Source organism: Scophthalmus maximus, chromosome 15 (assembly GCF_022379125.1).
Source record: "Scophthalmus maximus strain ysfricsl-2021 chromosome 15, ASM2237912v1, whole genome shotgun sequence".
NCBI classification, from domain to species: domain Eukaryota; kingdom Metazoa; phylum Chordata; class Actinopteri; order Pleuronectiformes; family Scophthalmidae; genus Scophthalmus; species Scophthalmus maximus.
The window spans coordinates 16,182,514-16,201,645 of NC_061529.1; the positions used below are offsets into that span (position 1 = coordinate 16,182,514).

At 44.9% G+C, this 19,132-nt stretch overlaps 1 protein-coding gene across 16 annotated transcripts in view; it reads right to left on the reverse strand.

Annotated features, from left to right (window-relative positions):
* kiaa1109 (KIAA1109 ortholog) overlaps nucleotides 1–19,132 on the reverse strand; it is a 75,884-nt gene that overhangs the window by 14,026 nt on the left and 42,726 nt on the right. For 5 of the 16 annotated variants that reach the window (XM_035611456.2, XM_047327258.1, XM_035611457.2 and 2 more), the window contains exons 50-76: nucleotides 18,533–18,796; nucleotides 18,094–18,187; nucleotides 16,950–17,000; nucleotides 16,149–16,355; nucleotides 15,365–15,600; nucleotides 13,515–13,759; nucleotides 13,305–13,410; nucleotides 12,653–12,750; nucleotides 11,705–11,893; nucleotides 11,397–11,565; nucleotides 10,558–10,769; nucleotides 9,660–9,743; nucleotides 8,167–8,365; nucleotides 7,817–7,876; nucleotides 7,408–7,634; nucleotides 6,338–6,514; nucleotides 5,641–5,771; nucleotides 5,414–5,537; nucleotides 5,142–5,254; nucleotides 4,701–4,785; nucleotides 4,268–4,327; nucleotides 2,241–2,509; nucleotides 1,830–2,045; nucleotides 1,353–1,533; nucleotides 1,065–1,254; nucleotides 528–689; nucleotides 269–408 (exon numbers count right to left, since the gene is read on the reverse strand). In XM_035611456.2, coding sequence (XP_035467349.2) covers nucleotides 269–408; nucleotides 528–689; nucleotides 1,065–1,254; nucleotides 1,353–1,533; nucleotides 1,830–2,045; nucleotides 2,241–2,509; nucleotides 4,268–4,327; nucleotides 4,701–4,785; nucleotides 5,142–5,254; nucleotides 5,414–5,537; nucleotides 5,641–5,771; nucleotides 6,338–6,514; nucleotides 7,408–7,634; nucleotides 7,817–7,876; nucleotides 8,167–8,365; nucleotides 9,660–9,743; nucleotides 10,558–10,769; nucleotides 11,397–11,565; nucleotides 11,705–11,893; nucleotides 12,653–12,750; nucleotides 13,305–13,410; nucleotides 13,515–13,759; nucleotides 15,365–15,600; nucleotides 16,149–16,355; nucleotides 16,950–17,000; nucleotides 18,094–18,187; nucleotides 18,533–18,796 — 4,289 coding nt within the window. The remainder of the gene's footprint in view (nucleotides 1–268; nucleotides 409–527; nucleotides 690–1,064; nucleotides 1,255–1,352; nucleotides 1,534–1,829; nucleotides 2,046–2,240; nucleotides 2,510–4,267; nucleotides 4,328–4,700; nucleotides 4,786–5,141; nucleotides 5,255–5,413; nucleotides 5,538–5,640; nucleotides 5,772–6,337; nucleotides 6,515–7,407; nucleotides 7,635–7,816; nucleotides 7,877–8,166; nucleotides 8,366–9,659; nucleotides 9,744–10,557; nucleotides 10,770–11,396; nucleotides 11,566–11,704; nucleotides 11,894–12,652; nucleotides 12,751–13,304; nucleotides 13,411–13,514; nucleotides 13,760–15,364; nucleotides 15,601–16,148; nucleotides 16,356–16,949; nucleotides 17,001–18,093; nucleotides 18,188–18,532; nucleotides 18,797–19,132) is intronic. The other 11 variants (XM_047327257.1, XM_035611464.2, XM_035611470.2 and 8 more) reach the window with 9 other exon arrangements.

A 19,132-nucleotide genomic window follows, 5' to 3' on the forward strand; every position in this document is an offset into this window, starting at 1 on the left:
ACACACTAACTGCTAGGCCAAAAACCAGAGTTGCAGCGCCACCCGCCAGCACGTCTGTTAAGGTGTCGACAAGTTTACAAACTGCATTCGCATTGTCGGTGCAGCATGCACCATTTTTTGTTTCCTTTTTACGGAGAAACAAAATATATATACACACATATATAAACGTGTTTTGCTTTGGAATCACTTACTGCCCCTTTAATGCTGCAGATGTTGTTGTGACAATTCAGACTTTTGTGAAAAGGGGGCGCTGTGAGCTCGTTAGTACCTGGACTCTGACGTAGACGACCACGTCCACGGGGAAGGAGGAGTAGGCCGACGTGGAGGAGGAAACCAGAGAGGTGGTGGATTCCTCCAGCTGCTCCACCGTATCGAACTGACCCATATCCTCCTCCTGGGAGGCTACAGCTGATTGAGGAACACAAAGGTTAAGACGACCGTGCAGAGTCGTCAGACACACAAGAACACGTTTTAGGTCCTCGATGAGATTAGTATCCTTACAGACCCAGTTCCTGTAGCCAACCAACCTGAATAGCTCCTCTCCACCGGAGTGATCGGAATGGTCTCCAGCGCTTTTTCCAGGAAGTCCAGCAGACAGGGGCTGATGACCATTTCCTCTGGGAGAGTCTGGAGGGCCACCCAGGCATACAGCTTGGCCGTCTTCACCCCTCCGCTGCCCTTACCTTTGGCTAAAGAGACACATGGTAGTCAGAGTCAGCCGTGGCCCGGACTAAAGTTCTGCAGCACTGAAGTTCAATTCGCAAAACTTTAAATTAACTGGAATCACATTAACAGTCGTTTCTGTCCCTCTCTCTCTCTCTGTCTGTCTGTCTTTGGCATCTCCCCCCTCTCTGTGGTGCACATCAATATGCATGAACCCATTCGATCAAAGGTGCCCTCTGGATTCATTCCGTAAAATAAAGGGTGAAATTGCATGCATTTGATTCGGTTGGTCCGCGCATGGATATAAAATCATCACATCGGAGCGACGTAGGCACTCTTAAGTTCGGTGATTACGCATGGTGCGAGGGCATGCAATCAAAAAACCAGGGAATGCTCAGTACCTGATGGAATAGGTGGGGGCGGGGGAGGTAGGAGCGAGTTAGTCTTGCTTTGGACAGCATTGGGAAGGTTGGGAGGGCCGTTATCTTTCATACCATACAGCTTCGACTCTTTGGAGAGTGTGCGGGGGAGGGAGGATCCACGTGAGGCGTTGGGCGACTCCGTCTTCAGGGTCTTGGAGTTGTAATGCAACTGGGGGGGGGATTATAATTTGTTAGCGATAGAACAAAATAAAAATCACAATACAGAGTAGAAAAACTTGTGTACAACACTGTGAGGGAGAAGCTGACCTTAACGTCTACTCCTGGAATGTAGAAGACTGTGGTCTCCGTGTCATTCGATTTGGTCTGCAGGGAGGACGGACATTTCTTCCCCGCAAGGAGGTGGGTGGTGGAGGTGTAGGTGGGCTGCAGCTTCTTCTTCTTGGGGGGAGATTCTTGGTCCAGACTCTTGAGGCTGCGCTCGCAGCTCCTACAAAACCCACAGGGGAGAATGGTCTTGTCATATGAAAGCAGGAAGGAGTCATGACTTATTCCGTTTGGTTAGCCAGAGTATAGAAAGTTGTACTTCTCGTTTCCACTGAGACCAGCCTGTCACCGCTTTCACAGGTACAGGGACAGCATGAAAACTTTATCTGTCAAATCCTTCCGAGCGAATTTCATAGTGTAGAGTTTGATTTGACTTTTCCACGGCGCAGGACTTGTGAGGCGGACTTTAAATTAAATTCCTTCTACTTTTCTGAACGCCTAACATGCATTTCATTGTACCTCCTGAAGGTAACATCCTCGTGCTCGGGCTGCTGCGTGGTGGGGTGAAGGACACACTTCCCGCTGTCGATCTCCACACGGACGTCCAGCTCAAAGTCGATGTTTCTTTCAGTCGCGGGGCCACCGAAGCTGCGGTTGGCAGGTGTGCTCGGCCAGCGCTCGCTGAACAGCTGACTCACGGCGGAAAAGCCAGAGGGCTTCCTGTGGGACGCTTGGCTGCAAACAAACGGAAGAGAGGGTTGTTTAGTGGCTTATAACTGCGAGGCTTTTAAAATGTTACGGCTGAAAACATAAATAATAAAAGCAAGGCATTCATGCGGTTAGAACGTGAGATTAACGGGGCTGTCCTTTCATCTCACATTATCATAATTATGCTTGAGTGGACAAAAACAAGACAATGGGACAACTCACAAAGGCCTTCTGTAGCTCGGCGGTCTCTCACGTTCAAACTCGTCCTCCTTCTCCGAGTCCTCGGAGGAGGAGGAGGACAGGTCGTCTCGCCTCATCTCGTCGTGCTGGAAGGGAAGTGCGGGTGAGAAGACGGCAGGGGTGGCGGGGGCACTGAAAACTGAGTGCTGGCCATCGACAATGGGTGGAGCATGAAGATGAAGGTGATGATGGGGATGAGATGGTTCGTCAATGGTGACAGACAACAGGTCCACCTCTGTCTCCTCGGGGAACTTTGGAGAGGGGCAGAAAATCAGACTCACACAAGGGGAAGGTGTTTTATGACTGCGTGAAGCACTTCCTGTTTAGAGTCATCAATCCCACAGTTGTGCCAAGGTAGCTGATGACTTAAGTAGGAAGAAAGGCCAAGCGATCATAACTTTGAAGGAGGTAGTGTTCTGTAAAATTGGACCACTGATGATGATAATGCATTTTCCTTTTTCTATTTATTTACAGTCATTGTGTATCTACTTCAGTTTTATGACTACGTGTCCAATTACACAACACTACCGGCCTGCAGCGGTTCTTGGAGGAGCTGAGAGGTAACTTGTAGGAATGAAAGAGAGAGAGAGCGAGAGAGACAAACAGCAGGATGACAAAAGACATGACACCCCCCCACAGTAGAAAAGGGGATATGCCCCTCCTTCCAAATGGATGACCACGGAAAAATTCCCAAGAGTCCACAAGCAGACAAGTCCACAGTCTTTCGTAACAGCTGGAGAAGAAGCCCAGTTGTCAGCAAAAGAAACCGGAGACAGGCGGTGAGGGATAAAAGTGTAAAGGTTGAAAACGTTTGACCGAAGATTCATTACGACATTATGTGTCCCAGTTTTTTTTCTAATCACAACTTTGTTCCCAATTCAGTGGCAAATGGGAAGTAGGTGGGTGGTTAAAACAAGTCAAGGTCATTCAGCATTTACCAGGGTCAGTCTGGGTCTTTCACCATTAAAGACTGACAAAAAAGTGCAAAGTGATTTTCTGGTACATGATAGGTTTTGTGTCAAGTAAATCCAAAGGCCTTCTGCGGATTTTGGTCGAAAACGAGTGCAATGTGCTTTAGGATCAGGATTTTGGGTTTGTCCCAACGCCCACACTTGCAGTATTAGTGAGTCATGAAGTGGCTACATGTACTTGTGCCGATATACTTCCAGTAATTGCCACAGTGGCCCGAGGGCCCGTTAGAGCATAAGCATGTGGAGGTTTATCACATTTCGCTGGGACACACTTGGTTTTAATGGCCGAAGCTGTAATTGTTTGTTTGTGCAAATTTTATGAAATAAATAACTTCCTTTTCTCCCAAAACATCTGTTTTTTATGTTGCTTCCCTTTCTCCGAAGAAGCTTGGTCGTATCGAGGAATTATAATTTAAAAAAACATTATTATTGTATCAGCTAAAGGCTTTTGGCATTGTCGGGTGTGAGAGGTGAACAACAGTTGACAGACTGTGGCTCAGAGGTTATGCATGCTGTTAGAAATCAGTCCATGTATTAAGGTTGAAGAAAAGTTGGTTTGCGGTTTCGAGACAGGATGAGAATTTGCAACTCCATAATTCATCAAGCAGCCTTCCCCTCACATCTATAGGGTAGTGTAAAAAAATTACACACGCAAACTAATTTCTGAAAGCACGCTATGCTATTTCATATCTCTGAGTCTGATGAAATATAGGAATGGGAATAATGAAGGCTGTGGAATTTTAATATTTATTAGACACCACATTTTAAAATATATCCAGGTGATCTATGTGCACCAGGAATGAATCATAATGTAAGTAGGGACACAAAGTGCAGGATAACAGTTTGCTATTATGCAAATTGGCTGTATATCTATATGGCAGGAGCTAGTGTCTCATCATCCTGTTTTGATTTTGCATGTTCAGAATCCTGCCAGCACCGTCAAGGTAATCACAGCGGAGGAGAGGAAACAGAGGTGCTGTAGTATTTGGTGTTAGGTATTTTAATTTGTGAAATTGATTTTTTTTTCGAACCGTGTACCTTGAATATGTCTCCAGGACTGACTGGTGAATTTGCAGAGTCCAAGGCCTGATTATTAATCTTCAATTGAACAAAAGAGTTATTCAAAAGGAGCTTGTTCAAAACAGAAAACAGAAAACAAAAAAAAAATGCTCAGGGCACAACCGACCGCCTCGCAAATTTCCTGTAGAAATGATGATTGTATGGCATCATTAGTCGCAGTATCATGTACAATATCACGATGAATGTACAGCGACAAACACAAACAGAAATGGAGGATGAGACGACCAAGTTGACGTGAAATGGCACAAAACTGTGCCTCGTCGTCTTAAACGTCGGTTTAGTTAGAATGATTTGCAGTGCAATTAAATCTGTAATACAATCGTTGTGTGTTATAGTTTTCTCACTGTGAGTACACTCTATGAGAGATGTCTTTAAAAAAAAATCAGTTTACCGTGTCCTGTATGTTGAAGGTGACCCGGGGTCCGGGGGAGGACGCCTCCACGCGCATGTCTGGAAAATCCTCCACATCCCCTAGTCTGGAATTACGGACACAGGGAAATACGAGATGCACATATATAAATATGTAAAGTTTTTTAGTGATATGAAATTGCTTTTAGTACATTGCTGCTTTCATAGCAGTAACACTTTCATTTTGGTCAATTTTTAATTCCAAAAACTAACGAAACAAACGCTTCCTCTCCACCGCACTTTATTCTGGTTTGCGGGTCAACACCTCCCCTTTGCGAGAGGGGGTTAATGGGAAAAGGGGCTGAAATGGTCAGGGATGGAGGTCACTCGGTCTTGTTTGTTTACAGTAAATGCTGGATGAAGCCGCCTCAACGGTATAATTTCTCTGGGGACATGATACCGGGGGGCAGCCGTCGTTTGTCACCTCTGCCTGTCCATCCGTTTTAGGGGCGGCCTGCCTGCCGCTGCTGAAATGCTTTTGGAGCGGTTGTAGCTTGGTTTGTAGCCAAGACCCCACTTATCCTTAAGAGAGGCCGCCTAGGGAGGAACGAACACAGAAAACATGTCCAATAAGAATATATTATGAGACCCACACTCTGTCGTTATTTTTTTTTGCATAATTTCAAGTTCGACAGTGCTTAAAGCGCTGAGGCAAATTAATTACTAATTGGGGATGAAAAGTAGATGAGCACACACCCTCATGCTGGAGCGACGCAGCTTCTTCCTGACGTCTCTCCTGATGTCGTTGACGGCCACAGACTCCAGCTGCTGATAGCGCTGGATCTCCTGGTTGATGGTGCCTTCGCTTGCCCCCAACTTCCTGCGCTCATAAAAAAAGAGGACGATGGTTTTGACAAGAGGACGGTGAAATACATTCTTAAGTGTCAATCAGAGGGAACACGCGAGTGAAAAACAAATCTTACTTGAGGTCGTCGATGACCTTGGCCTGTTCGTTCAGCTCTCGGATGTCCACCACCCTCTTTGTGAACTTCCTCCCCCGGGCGTCGATCACCTGGTTGCCCATCGCCGTTTGCCTTCTGGGGTCAATGCTCTCCTGTAGGGGTCAGAGCGGCGACACATGCCCAAACACATTTATCCGATATTGCTCAAGGCAAAACGAACCTGCTGATCAAGCCCCCAAAACCCATTTTTGCCTCAAGATTTCCACCAGCCAGCTGCTGCAAGTAGGAACACATCCCTCCCAAACCTGTGATTAAAGCTTATTTTTACGGCCCTGATTCAGTCAAAATAAGGTGTTGTAGTTCAATCGCACACCACGGCTGACGAAACACATGTCACAAAACGGGAGAAGAAACCACCACCAACGCCACCACCGTAATTTCAAGTGAAAGAGGAAAACATTTCAGCTCCATTGCCAGGGGAATTGTGCAATCCTATGTTATTTATCTTCACCCGTTATTGAAGCTTAATGAGGAGGGCAGTGAAAGCAAATGCTAAGCGACACTATTCTCTACCATTTAGTTAAAGCATAAAACAGCATTCTGGAATCCACAACCGTAATCTGTAATCGGCAGGCGACGGAGATTTGACGCCACCTTGCCGGTGATTTAGTCAGCTGAGAGTAAAAAAAAAGGTTTAACACTGCACGTGTCTACATACACAGGCCCAGGAGAGGGGTCTTTGGGCCCTGGCACTGCCCGTTTGGAGGCAAGGCGACGGGCATTGTAAGTAGTCGGGTGTTACAGACACACTCTGGGGCCTGGGGCTGAGGCCCAGGATGTGGTTTACCAGTCGCTTCCTCAGGGTCAGCCGAGGGCTGAACTGGCAGCCCGGACTCTGTAAACAACGGATGGATGGACAGCTTGAAGAGTGGGTGACTTTACCCTCTGAAACCTCTAAGGGAAGTCAGGCGTGATTTCTTCAGATGTATTTGATGAAAAAAAAAAAAAATTTAAATGATCATGTGGAATTTCAGGAAACACACCTATTTGCTGAGAGGACGAAAATCCATATCGTTCTAACGTCGATGAAAGTGAATATGAAGCTACCATGACCAGTTAGCTTAGCTTAACACCTGAGACAGAGGTTACTAAACCTGCAATCCAGTAGCCTTTAAAGACCACTACCTATAGTGCGAGGAAGTACTTCCTGAGCAGCACAGTGACTTCACTAGACTCCTGTTGTCATTGTGAGGTTTCCAGGCAACCGGCTGTGCAAGGCCACGAAGCAGTCAAGCAAAAAACGCCCCGCAAGAGTGCAAACTGTTGCTTTAGAGGTCCATCTTTTGTTTATATCCTGTCAGAGCCAGTCTTGCTGACTGAGCTCAGCTAACTGGATGCTGGCTGTAACCTGACGTTTAACGGAATTAACATAAGAGAGTGGTATCGATCTTTCCATCTAACCACTGGCAGGAGAGCTAATAGGTGTGTTTCCCCAAATGTTGGACTATTCCTGCAACTTGTGACAACCACAAGTTGTTAGCTCAACAGCAGCACTTTGTTACGTCTGTTCAGTGTTTTTTCCTTTTCATACGTCTTAATCTTCTCTTCGGAGAAGAATTACATTAAACAAAACCTCTGATCCAACTGCTGACTACTGAATATCGCACTTTAACATTACATTAACATTGAAGTGATGTTTAAATAAAAACCGGCTTGGCTGAATCTAGCTGTGGTGGAAACAATACATCAGCACTCAAGCCGCTACCACTGCAGCCTTCATCGACTGACCATGTGGATGGTGGGTGACATGTTGTCGGCCTCGTCCTCGTCGGAAAGGTCCGCCATGTTGACGGAGTTCAGGTCGGCGATGTCGTCCGGGTCCTCCTCGCCGGTCAGCGATGTCAGCGTGTTGCCCAGTGCATTGAGGCGCTTGCCGATGTTGGGGTCCATGTGGACGTCGATGCCGCACATTTTCCAAAGCACGTTGAGAGTCCAGGTGCCGGCACTGCTACTCTCTGTTTTCGATGAAGGAGGAGGATGCCAGGAGGGTGAGAGAAGCAAGTACAGCATAAGGGAAGGATGTGGATGAAATTAATGCCAAAAAAATAAAATCTTCAGACAGCTGTCTCATGCTTATTGTTCGGCTCGAGGGTGCGAACCATATTTTATGGATTACGGCTTAGTTAAAAGAACTTGCCTGCGGAGGGCTGCCCTGTGGTCCTGGAACATACTTCATATGTACCATCAGGGACTACACCTGTATACAGAGCACACACACAGAGCAGCCAGTCAATATTTGTGAGATCCTGCATGAATGGAAAGGCGCATAAGAATTCTGCTCATACCTACTGAGAGCAAGGTTATCATCCACACAATAACAGGCCCATATAGAACACAGTTAGATTTTGTTTCTCAGTATTTTAAGACAATCCAACACTTTGTTCTCTCTGAAAATAGACTCAATTAATCTTCTATCACGTATACAATGAAAAATGCTACATGCGAAACAGAATCAAAGTTGACCATTTGATTCAACTCGTCACTCACAAGCGTTCATGACCATATCCCCTCGGATCTCCGGCTTCCAGTCGTCCCAGGAGGTCTCGAAGCCCTCGGCGAAGCGGATGCAGAAGTTCTTGAAGTGGCCTTTGCTCACCAGCGACTCGGAGGAGCAGGCAGTGATCAGTGTGCTCTCGATCGTCAGCACCAGAGCGGAGCCGGCGTCGAAATCTATGCTGTGGTTGGCCTGGAGGAGGGGCAGGGAGAGGTTACACGGGCCTGGGGCACATGGGGGAAAGAACCCACTTCCACGCGTTTTGGAAAATGAATATTTATGGCGGTTCGTAACATTTCAATCTGCTGTACTGTAAAACCACTATTATTTGAATTCATTTTTTTTTAATTATGACGATTGCAGATATTTTTATGTGCTTTAAACAATTACGCTAACTGCAAAATCATGCAGATGACTGACTATTAATAAGGACCGGATCTGAAAATACAGCTACTTGTGAAATGTTACCAACCATTTAAGTTTCTTAGATTTGGATTCTGAGCAGTTTTTCAAAGTGATTTGTCCTTATGACCTGAATTTCTAGATTTAACTCGGCATTGGTCCCTAAACAGCAGTCTGATCATCATGTCAGTCAGACCTGGAGGCAGGTAACTGTACGTCTACCTCCCAACTCTCTAAATACAGTGCATGTGTATTATTGTGACTTTCATCAGGATCAGACCACAGATTTGGGGCAGTTAAAACAGGAATCCAGGTAAGTTTCAAATGCCCACATGCCTTTCGCTTACAAGAGCAGATGCTACAAAGGCGCCACTGCACTGTCCTTCTCCATCTTGTGTTTGACATTTTATGCAATTACATGGCAGTCTCTGCAAGATGAACCTAAAAAAATCATTGTCATCATTTCCTTTAAAGGGGCAGTAAATGATTTTAATCCAGTTAACGTTTCGTAAAAATTGCGGTATATTTCAGGTTCTGTGTGCGCTGAAAAAAAGTATTTTTGGCGCAGTCCTGGCTCTGTAATTTGAAAACAAAAAAAACACTGCGTGTGCAGATCACTCGCCGACATCTTAAGAGACGTGCTGGCAAATGACGCTACGACTTGGGGGTTTCGGTCTCGTGGTTGGTGCGTCGGTCTCCCACACCCGAGGCTGCGAGTTCGCGGCCCGGTCAGTGCAGTAAAATCATCAGCGACAACAAAGAGGAAAAATCAAGATTTCTACAAAATCGCTTACTGCCCCTTTAAGCAACAGAGAAGCAACGCTCTGGACATCGCGCTGGCATAACCTCCATTTTATTGATTACACAGCCCAAACACCTCAGACAGCAGCTCAAACTTCATTAGTTGTTATGCCAGCTTCGTGGAGGAAAATTTTATATTTTCAAAGTGGTGTGAGCTGCTAATTCTTAAATTTTTTTTGAAACAGAAGACCACATGTATTCGTGGTATGGAAAGAGAATTGATCACAGAACGTCATTGTCCCACAACAAGCCATCACAAGAGATGTAAGAAACTGTAGGTTACTTTTCGTGCATTTTTATGGCGGCCTACTGATGTGCTGGCCCCAGCTTCAGAGTGGATGCCCTCCGTAGCAGGCACTTGTCCTCTCTATGGAAATAAGTGTGACATAACAGCTGGTATATTTCGTCTCTATTGGACATACTGTAAGTATGACAAGACAACTGAAATGGACCTTTCATTAATATCTAGTGTTTCCCCTAAAAATATTCTAATAGTTGAACAGTTCTCATTTATAAAAAAAAAGGAATGAATAAAAAGTGACAGCGCAATCTACATTGGAATCAGTGCACCAAAGTCTGGTGAACGCTAGAGCAGGACTCTGTGGAGGGATGAATTTATCATGAATCAAATCTGCATTTTGTTTGCAAAATGTTTTATGACACAGAGAGCAACATTGTGCGGCGGCGCAGATTAGTGTCCAGCCTGCCGACCAACACCTGGGCTAGGGGAAACACTGATATCAAAGCTGATAACAAAGGAATTGCTCTATTTTTTAGGAACAAATGAACAAGGAGGCAATTGTGGAAAGTGGAGATGAAAAGAACATTATTTAAGACTTTGATATTGATATATTGATTCCGAATAACAGCGAGTGAAGATAAAAGATTAATCACATCTTACAACAACTTCCTTTTAAAAGGAAGCCGACCGTGGCCTTTACATGAATGTAGAATAGTGAAAAGCTGCTGAACACTGAACAAAAATGATCTCCGTTTACATTACTTGCAATCAACATCACTATTTCAATTAAACAGATTGTAAACCTCTCTATTGTTCATACATCAAGCAAGTATGTCAAATGTGAATTTGCACATCGACACCCAGCAAGTTTAAACGCGCAAATGTTGCAATTCTACAATTTTGACTTTGGAAGATCAAAAACAGAGCGTAGCTGGTGTACCTGTGTGGAGCTGGTGATCGGCAGACAGATGCCCAGGTCGTTGACGGTCAGCTGCAGGAAGAGGGTGCTGAAGGCCTGGGCTGACGTCTGCTGGATGCCCGGCAGCTTGTCCACCACCTCCTTCGTGGCCATGTGGATGTCCTTGTTGAGGGCCAAGCGCTGCTCGTTCCAGTTGTCATACGCCGCCTTGTAATTGAGCCAGAAGAGCACGGCTACAACAGGGCACAGAGGAAAGCGACATGTCAACAAGCTGCATCAGGTTTTAAAAACATTTAAGATTTTATTGCAGTGAAAATCAGATGCAATTCCATCAACCAATGTTGAGTTCGGAACTATATTCAGTGCCAAAATACAAACATTCCCAGGTTCCTGTTGTGCTGATGTCGTTGTTGTCAGTGTCGAAGTTTGGTCGGAAATTATCACAACTTTCTTCCCACAAAAACAAAGCAGCTGGTATAACTTAGAGGGTTACACAGCTGACTTTGGTACAGAACTGCAGGAGTTTGATTGCTGGACTTTGCTAAATCCATCTAGTCCTTAGTGCTACCTGCCGACCTCTGATATGTAACCGGTAACTGTAAGTCGTGGACAAAAAGTGTCAGCAAAATAAATAAGTAAAGGAATGTCATGTAAAAACATAACTCGCCACAACAAAGTTTTATGTCAAATCTGACCTTTTTTTCGTTTTAGGATAGAATGTGATCCAAAAAGTGAGCACTAATGGTGAAATACACGCCATAGCACAGGTGATGACTTGTCACACGTCGGTCACAAGGTTACACAAGACCAGTTTTAACATTTGATATCAGCTGCGATGCAGTCGAAAAAATTCACTGAACCTCTGTCGAATGCCACCGGCTGCGCGAAAACGATCGGCCTGTTCAGTGTGATGAGGACGGCCTCCTTGTCTGAAGAGCCACTGATCTCCTCCTGCAGAGCATTCCGGAGGCCGATCCGAGTCCGGAAGTACGCCACCTGGTGGAAGTCCGAGCCGGCTTCTTCGTACACCTGTAAGATGAAAGGAGAAAGGATGTAAGGAAACCACCTACAGTATATTAAAGTGCAAGAAGAGCAAAACGTATGTGGAGTCTGCGTATGTATCTGCCCGAATAAACACTTATTCAACCAGTTTAAGGCTTATGTGCACCTGGTGCTTGACTATCTGTCCCAGGGCCAGGTGGAGATCTACTTGACATTTGCCAAACAGCTTCAGGTAGCTGCTGCTACCGCCAGGCTGGGCCTTGCACTGGATCCTGTTGGACAGCTCCAGCTCGATCAGGCCCGTCTCGAAGCGAACAGCTCGCATGGAGGGAGTTGTCGCCGTCATCTGGATTCCCTGCGAACGAGAAAACGGCATTCAGAGAATTCCTCTCCGACAAACTGACACGCAAATAATATATATATATATGTATATATATACAAGACGAATAATTAAAGACATCCAAAATCAAACAATAAGAACACATTAAAAGTAAAAGGATATGGATATAATTTAACGGTGCACTACTGCAGCATATGTTAGTGTTTTAAGACCTGATTCTAATGAAATGACAGGTTTAACATTTACATTTTTTTCCCAATTTGTATGATTCATTATTACCAAGGTCATCCCTATTTTTGTAAATTATGATTTACCAGAAAGCCCCACCCCCTTTCCAAGTGTGTCAAGCAGTATGTCAAATCCTGAACTGAGGTCCAGTCCTAACGTAAAGTTATTGTACTGCACAAAGACCGTTTCATGCCATGATGAACCTGGTGCTTGTTTGTTTTTTTGCCACCTTTGCTCTTTCTTTCTGTGCAAGTCTTTCTTTCTTTTTTTATTACATTTCACCATGTTGCATTTTTCCTCGTAGCTTTTTCTCGCCTGAGACAACTGTGATCTTCACGGGGCTCAATGGCGTACACAATATTCAGAACTTAACAACTGAGCCTGTCTGCAACAATCCTTGACAGGAACTGAAAGCAGAGCTGGTGTGGGTTTAAAAAAAAAAAACCCACACTGGATCCAAACTCTACCCCCTTGGTTTGCTTCTACCGCTGTGACTGATGTGCTGTTTCGCAGTTTTCTTTACTGAACAGAGCAAACCTGAAATACCTTGAACATGAGGCTGAGCGAATACAGCAGGATCTTTGGCTTGTCTGCATCAGTCGATGTGTCATGCTCATTCCACAGTGGGATGGGTTGTTCGCCTCCTGCAGAGAAAGGAAAGTGATACGAGTCAACCTCACAAGCTCTCGCAAGCTCTTGAGAAACGTTCAGTAACATGATATAGTGGGATTATGTTGTCTGTGGCTGTTGTCTTGATATGCGTGAGGTCTAATATCTGATGAAGTGTTCCATTACAGCGACATTAACAGACTCGTCCCAGATGAGAATACTTGCCACACACCCGGTTTTTCTTTACCTTAAAATGGCATAAAACTCCAAGTTCCCTCTCAGTTGGGCAATTACATCGACAAAGCTTACTGAATTCAACATATCACCATCAATACAGTTGTGGAAAATGAACACGATTGAATTTGTGCCAGCGCCTTGAGCATTGTTTCTGTGCAGGAAAAGATTTTTTTTTTTCTCCCACTGACTTAAGCAGCAGCTGTAGGCTACAGGATACTGTGGGGAGCAGTCATGTGTTTGAGATTAGATTAACTTTATTGATCCGAGTAGGTAAGGATATAGAGTAGTGCTGTACAGGATTTCACGGACGTGTGAAACGGCAGTAATTGTGACAAAGCGGTAGTGACAGTACCTGACACCTTCTGAATGACTTCATTGACCTCCTTCATGAAGACCTTCTGCAGGAAGACCAGGTGGTTGAGCAGGTCTGTTGTCAGGTTGTGCTCAAACGAACCAATCTACACACCAGAAAAAGGCAAGCGTGAGATTCCTCTTGGTGAAAAAAAAAATTGGCTTTCATTTATAGTCTGGATTGTGGAATGTCCCATCGAGATCGTCTTACCTCAGCCACACAGCGCAGGTAGTTGCCCTGCAGGTAGTTTCCTTGCTTGGCTGGGAAGTCGTCGGGTGCCCAGCCCTGGTCCGAGTGGCCATCGTGGTCCTCCATGATGTACTCTCCTGACATGGTGACCGGAGGCAGGGTGAGGCTGGCTGACGGCGGCATGGTGGACATGTCCACTGGGGACACTTTGGACTGGAAGCAGAGCTTGTGGTTGGGCAACTCAAAGGTGAAGCTGGTCTGTGCCCCTGAATGAAGAAGACGTTCAGGAGCGAAAAGTTTTAGTATTTCCACTTTTGCCTCGACGTGACATTTATGACAGACGAGAAAAGAAATGTATCTTTGCATTTTGGATTTCCAATGAAAATTACATTTTAGGAAAGAACTGGTATGACTGGCCCACGGTTGGATGTCTCTACCAACCAGTGAAGTTGCAACTTATTTATATCCATGTGTGTGAGTGTGGACTTTGAAAATTTAATTTAAATGTTCTGTATTAAGTGTTGTTTTTTTTGCAAAATGGAAGTTACACAAAATCACCTATATTGTCATGTTGGATTCCAGTGAATGATTCCCAGTGCTGAGGTGCTGTGGTGTGAAGTTATATATGAAGTTTCCATAATGAATATACTTGTCACTTGATTGATGATTGACATGTTTATTGAACGGCCGGTGTACCTTACACGTTGACAGAGGTGTCACGCAAATCAACCGCACCATGATCTTCAGTATTTGGATCAGGAAGCTTATGGAAAATAAGGTGTGTGCGATTAAGTTGTCTTCAGTGGTGTCGGCGTGTCAGGTACACTGGCTGCTCAATCAACATGTCAATCGAGTGACAAGTAAATTCATGATGGATTCGGTCTCGGTATTGTCTGTCATCCATCAGCCCAACCCTCCACTGTCATGGCTGCACGTTTGTGTTCCATCAGAATCAGAAGAATGCGAACGAATGCACGGGTCAGTGCACTTACTAATACAGTTGACATGCAGCAGAACAAGAACATCGGTGTCACTAAGTGGTGTGACACAGTGACGGTTGTTCTCTCACAGACTATCTTTGACGATCACTGACGACGGCAACAGCCGTGTTTTTTTGGGCCCGTCGTCGAGTTCATTGGTCACCGCCAGTATGACGAACCAGCAGCCATTTAACTGGCGACAGCGATGCTCAGCAGCAGGTCAAATCCAGAAGCCCCAGCATAGTGCTTTCTACTCTGCAATGCTAATAATTTTGTCAATGCTTCTTAGCATCTCTTAGCCGAGTAAACTTGCACACCCTTCCTGCGTCGTCCACAAAGATTTAACTGTACACATCCGTTGTATATCAGTTTCGGTGCGGACATTTCCCCCAACTGTAGCTGACAATGCTTAAAAACGCAGATGTTGTTGTAAAGAAGCAACAAAAGCTATGTGGATGCTTTATGCTCATCTTCAACCCAATAACACAGAAGGAGGTCACCTGAGATCACGGTTACCAGCTCAGTATCCAACCAAAATGTGAAATATGGTCACAATCTCCCAATTTGTTCCCAAGTTAAGGCGCCGCATAATGGCCAGAAAGTTCACAAGTTGACCTTTGGATAATATAAAATGTATAATTTTACCCTTTTAGACATTGTATTCAATTTTGTCATTTTTGGAGTGTGAAATTTTGAGTCACGGTCAAAAATGTAGTTTGTGAGGTCACGTGACCTTTGACCACCAAATTCTGATCAGTTCACCCGTGAGACCACTATAAAGTTTTTGCCCAATTTAAATAAATTTTCCTTGAAACGTGGCGCCTCCAGCCTGTTCCCTTGTGAGTTGAAAAAACAAATGTCAATCAATGTCACGTGTCCTCCCGCACATACCCGTCATGCCGTGGCTCTTCATGCGGCCCATCTTGTACTCTGCTTTCAGCGAGGGCAGCAGAGCCGCCCCGATGGTGATGCCGTCCATCATGGCGCTGAACTTCAGGACAATTGGCTTCTTCTCCAGGCCTTCAGGAAGCTGGGGGAACTCGTTGGCCTCGACGGGGGTCTGATTGATGCTGGATGCTTTGTCGGAGGGCTGCGGGGTGGGGGTGTCCTCTCTGTTCGGAGGCTGTCTGTGAGGGGAGTAAAGTAAAGTATGACTGACGCGCACCACAGACAAATTTTTGCTAAGTGAATGGTTGGACTGAATTTAGCATCTAGTGTCTCAAATTTTTCATCACATCAGCTCGAAAAACTGTACGTTACTGCCTTGATTTATTTAAGAGTGTATTATGCAGAGCTTTGGAGAGACTGCCTTCTATTCCAGTGAATATCAAATTATAGAAAGTTCTTTAATATCCCGAGCACATCTAAAGCTCTATAAATATATTAACATAATTCAGTATTACCATGGAAACAGTCCACAGATGGGCTTTGCAGGCAACAGTGTGGTTACGCTTTAGTGCCCTGTCACTTATGCATGGGGTGACAATTCAATGACTTTAGGTGTCGTTTCATAGTTATGAATCTCTCACGCAGCAGTTGCTATATATAAAATCGAAGATGTAAACATGGCGTGACAAGTGTGGAACGTGTTAGTCAGATTCTCATTTATTTTCTGGCCTATAAATGAGACGTATATAAAAAATTCGAAAGACATATACATAAGAGGCCCACGTACATGTTGGAGGGTTGGCGAATGAGGTCCGAGATCTGTTTGGAGAGCTGGTGGGAGCTGCGGACCATCATGCTGTGTAAAGTAGCCGGGTGCTGGGGGATGTTGATCATGATGGCCCCCACCTTGAAGACCGCCGCGTTGTTGGTTTTCAGCCCTCGCTGGGCGCTGTACAAGGCCTGCGACTTGGCGATGTTGCATTTCACCACAGTTCTGAAACGCAGAATGAACTGGAATGAGCAAAAGCAAGTTGAATTTTTTCCCCCCCAAGTTGATGTTGGTATACAGATGAACGTGCGACTTGGGTGGAATTACTGAGAGGACGTCAAACGGTGAAACATCATGCAGATTCAGGAAGGCGTTCGGTTTTCTAGGCACAAGTGGAATGAGAAATCATGGCACTGAAACGTGCTCCACTATGAATGAATAAGGTAATGAATCGTCAGATCCTGGCTTTTGTATCGATTACAACAGCTCTTATAATTTAAGATGCTTATGGCCAAAATATCCGACAGATAGTCTTTTTTTTTTACTGCAAACATTAGGAAAGGAGCATTACATCACAATCCAATTTAAAAAGCCTCTTTCCGTTCTGGAATGATTTCCCTTAGGTCTATGGGAAACATCATCATCTCACCAGTGAGAAGTGGCTTCATTCACACTTTTTAACGAGGAAAGTCCAGAGAAACTTGACTGATGATACACATGGGAGGCAGGTGACGCAGACAAATGAAGGGTATAGACGGGGTGGTAGAGTTTTTGATTGACGGATGCACGTGGAGTCTTAAATGGTAGTGACAAACATACAGAAACTCTTGTTTAGCTGTGCTGGTGGGTGACGTTGGGAAATCCTCCAGTCTATGTGTGGAGTTGGAAGAGAAAGCCAAGGAAAGTCAAAAAAAAAAAGGAAGAAGAGAAGATAAAAGGTGTGAAACAGTTCTTGTTCTTGGCGAGAACACAGTTCGCCACAAGTATGAGCACTGAGGAGGTGTGGTCGGCTCTGAGGCTGGTGCTCCGTTGAATTTGAACACGGCTCTGGATGAAACCAGTATCAAAAAGTCGAGGGTAAGATGAAGCATCACACGGGACCAAAGTTAAATTTAGTGTTGTAATTACAGTGCTGTAATCTGGAATGCTGTACTGCAAAACCTCTGCTGACAATCTGCTGATATCAAACATCATTACTTTACTTTTTGAACACACAGGCACTGTTTGGGGCGTAGTGTATGAAAATAAGATTAGGTTTCACTTTTATTTTCAAAGCGGGAGCATCTGTTAAAAAAAGTGAGATGAGAAAAAACGCTGTGCCGAAGTTCTAAACTGATCAGAGCCGCGTGGAGACGCATCAGCCTGTCTGAATGTGCACGACTGCAAAGCTTGTAACCTGATTAGGGCGGTTACGTTTTGAAGAAATTGCCTTTTCAGTGAAAAACAAGTGCTGCTATTCAAATGACCTGGCAGGAAAAACAGCTGCCGGAACACCGGCGCTTGTTAAAACTAATGCTCCCGCTTTCACGTTAAACTCAGGTGAGTGTGAACATTTAAACATCCGTGTGCGAGTTCTGCTGCCGTGTTCTCGCACAAAGCAGAGCGGGACTTCACTCGCTGTTTCGATGTCTTGTAGAAAGTGCTTAATCCATTTTGGCCAAGTTGCAGTTCTTGAGGTTAAAATTAAATAACCTTCTTTTAAGATAACACAAAAAAAATAACCTAAATAACCTAAAATTATCATATTGGCTCAAATAGCTGCAATTTGAAGGCATACAAATTTCAAACTAATCTGAGAAACGTCAATCAACAAACCGTCACCCAGGGACAGGATCCGCAAACTGTTAAAAACGTTGCTATCAAGTATAACGCAACTTTTCTCTCAAAAACAGAAATATCAAGGGTGTATTTTTCGTGAAATCCCTTTGGTAATCGGCTGAACTGAAGGGGGACCTGTACGTACTGGATATCAGGCGTAATGCCCTCCAGCAGGACGATGTTCACCCCTCCTATGTGAGCTGACGCACACGTCTCTGTCATCTTCTGGTGCAGGATATCTGTGGACACGTGATCATAAAAAGAAAGATGAGACCGTACAGAACTTATTGTTATCCACCGAGGACAGCTGTGCGTCTGTGCAAATTAATTAACTTGCGTTTTGTGTAAGGATTCGATGATTAAATCAAGAAACAGCAGTTTCATTTTGTCTCGTTAAAATTCAAAAGTCTTAGCTGAAGTAGAGAGGAAGTTTGCAGATGTTATAATTAAAAACAGGCAGGCTTTCATGCTCGACTCATTTTTACACTTTTACGACTACAGTGCTAATCTTTTTTTCCGTTATGAAGTAGGGAAATTAAGGCCAGTGCAAAGTAAACACATCCACACTGATCTCTCAGCCTCACCTTTCATCTTCTCCTTCAGAGTGAAACTGCCGTGGATCTTCTTGAGCTCGGCCTCCATTGTCAGCCCGCCGATGTCCGCCTCCAGGTGGGTGCGGTTCACCATGCCGATGCCAAAAACTATGAGCGTGACGTGCTGCGGCTCGGAGCTCACCAGGCTGCGGCGCCGTCCGCCGGCGCCCGGGGGCTTGTTTGGCACGGTGGCGTCCTGCTGCTCGTTCTCGAAGATCACTTTGCAGAACGGCTCAGAGGGCCGATGCCCACCTTCTGTGGAAAGTACACATGTACGAGAGCTGTCAAGCGGTACCGACTTCCAATACAAAATTCACTCCAGGTCAGGAGGGAATGAAAGATATAACGTGCGGGATGTGCCAGGACGGCTTGTGAGAAGCAGGGGTGCAAAGTGCAAACTCACAGTTCAGAGAGAGGGAGAAGGTAAATTGCCAGAAGGGGGGAAGGGGGGAAAAAAAGTACAGCAATATCTTCTGTGAATAATGTGTGAGGGGAAAAAAACTGGGAAAGTGAAGTAGAGGGTTACTCTAAGGGCATTGTTTGGAAAAGAGGTCAAAAAATAAATAGAGAAATGATTGACAGCTGGGAGGT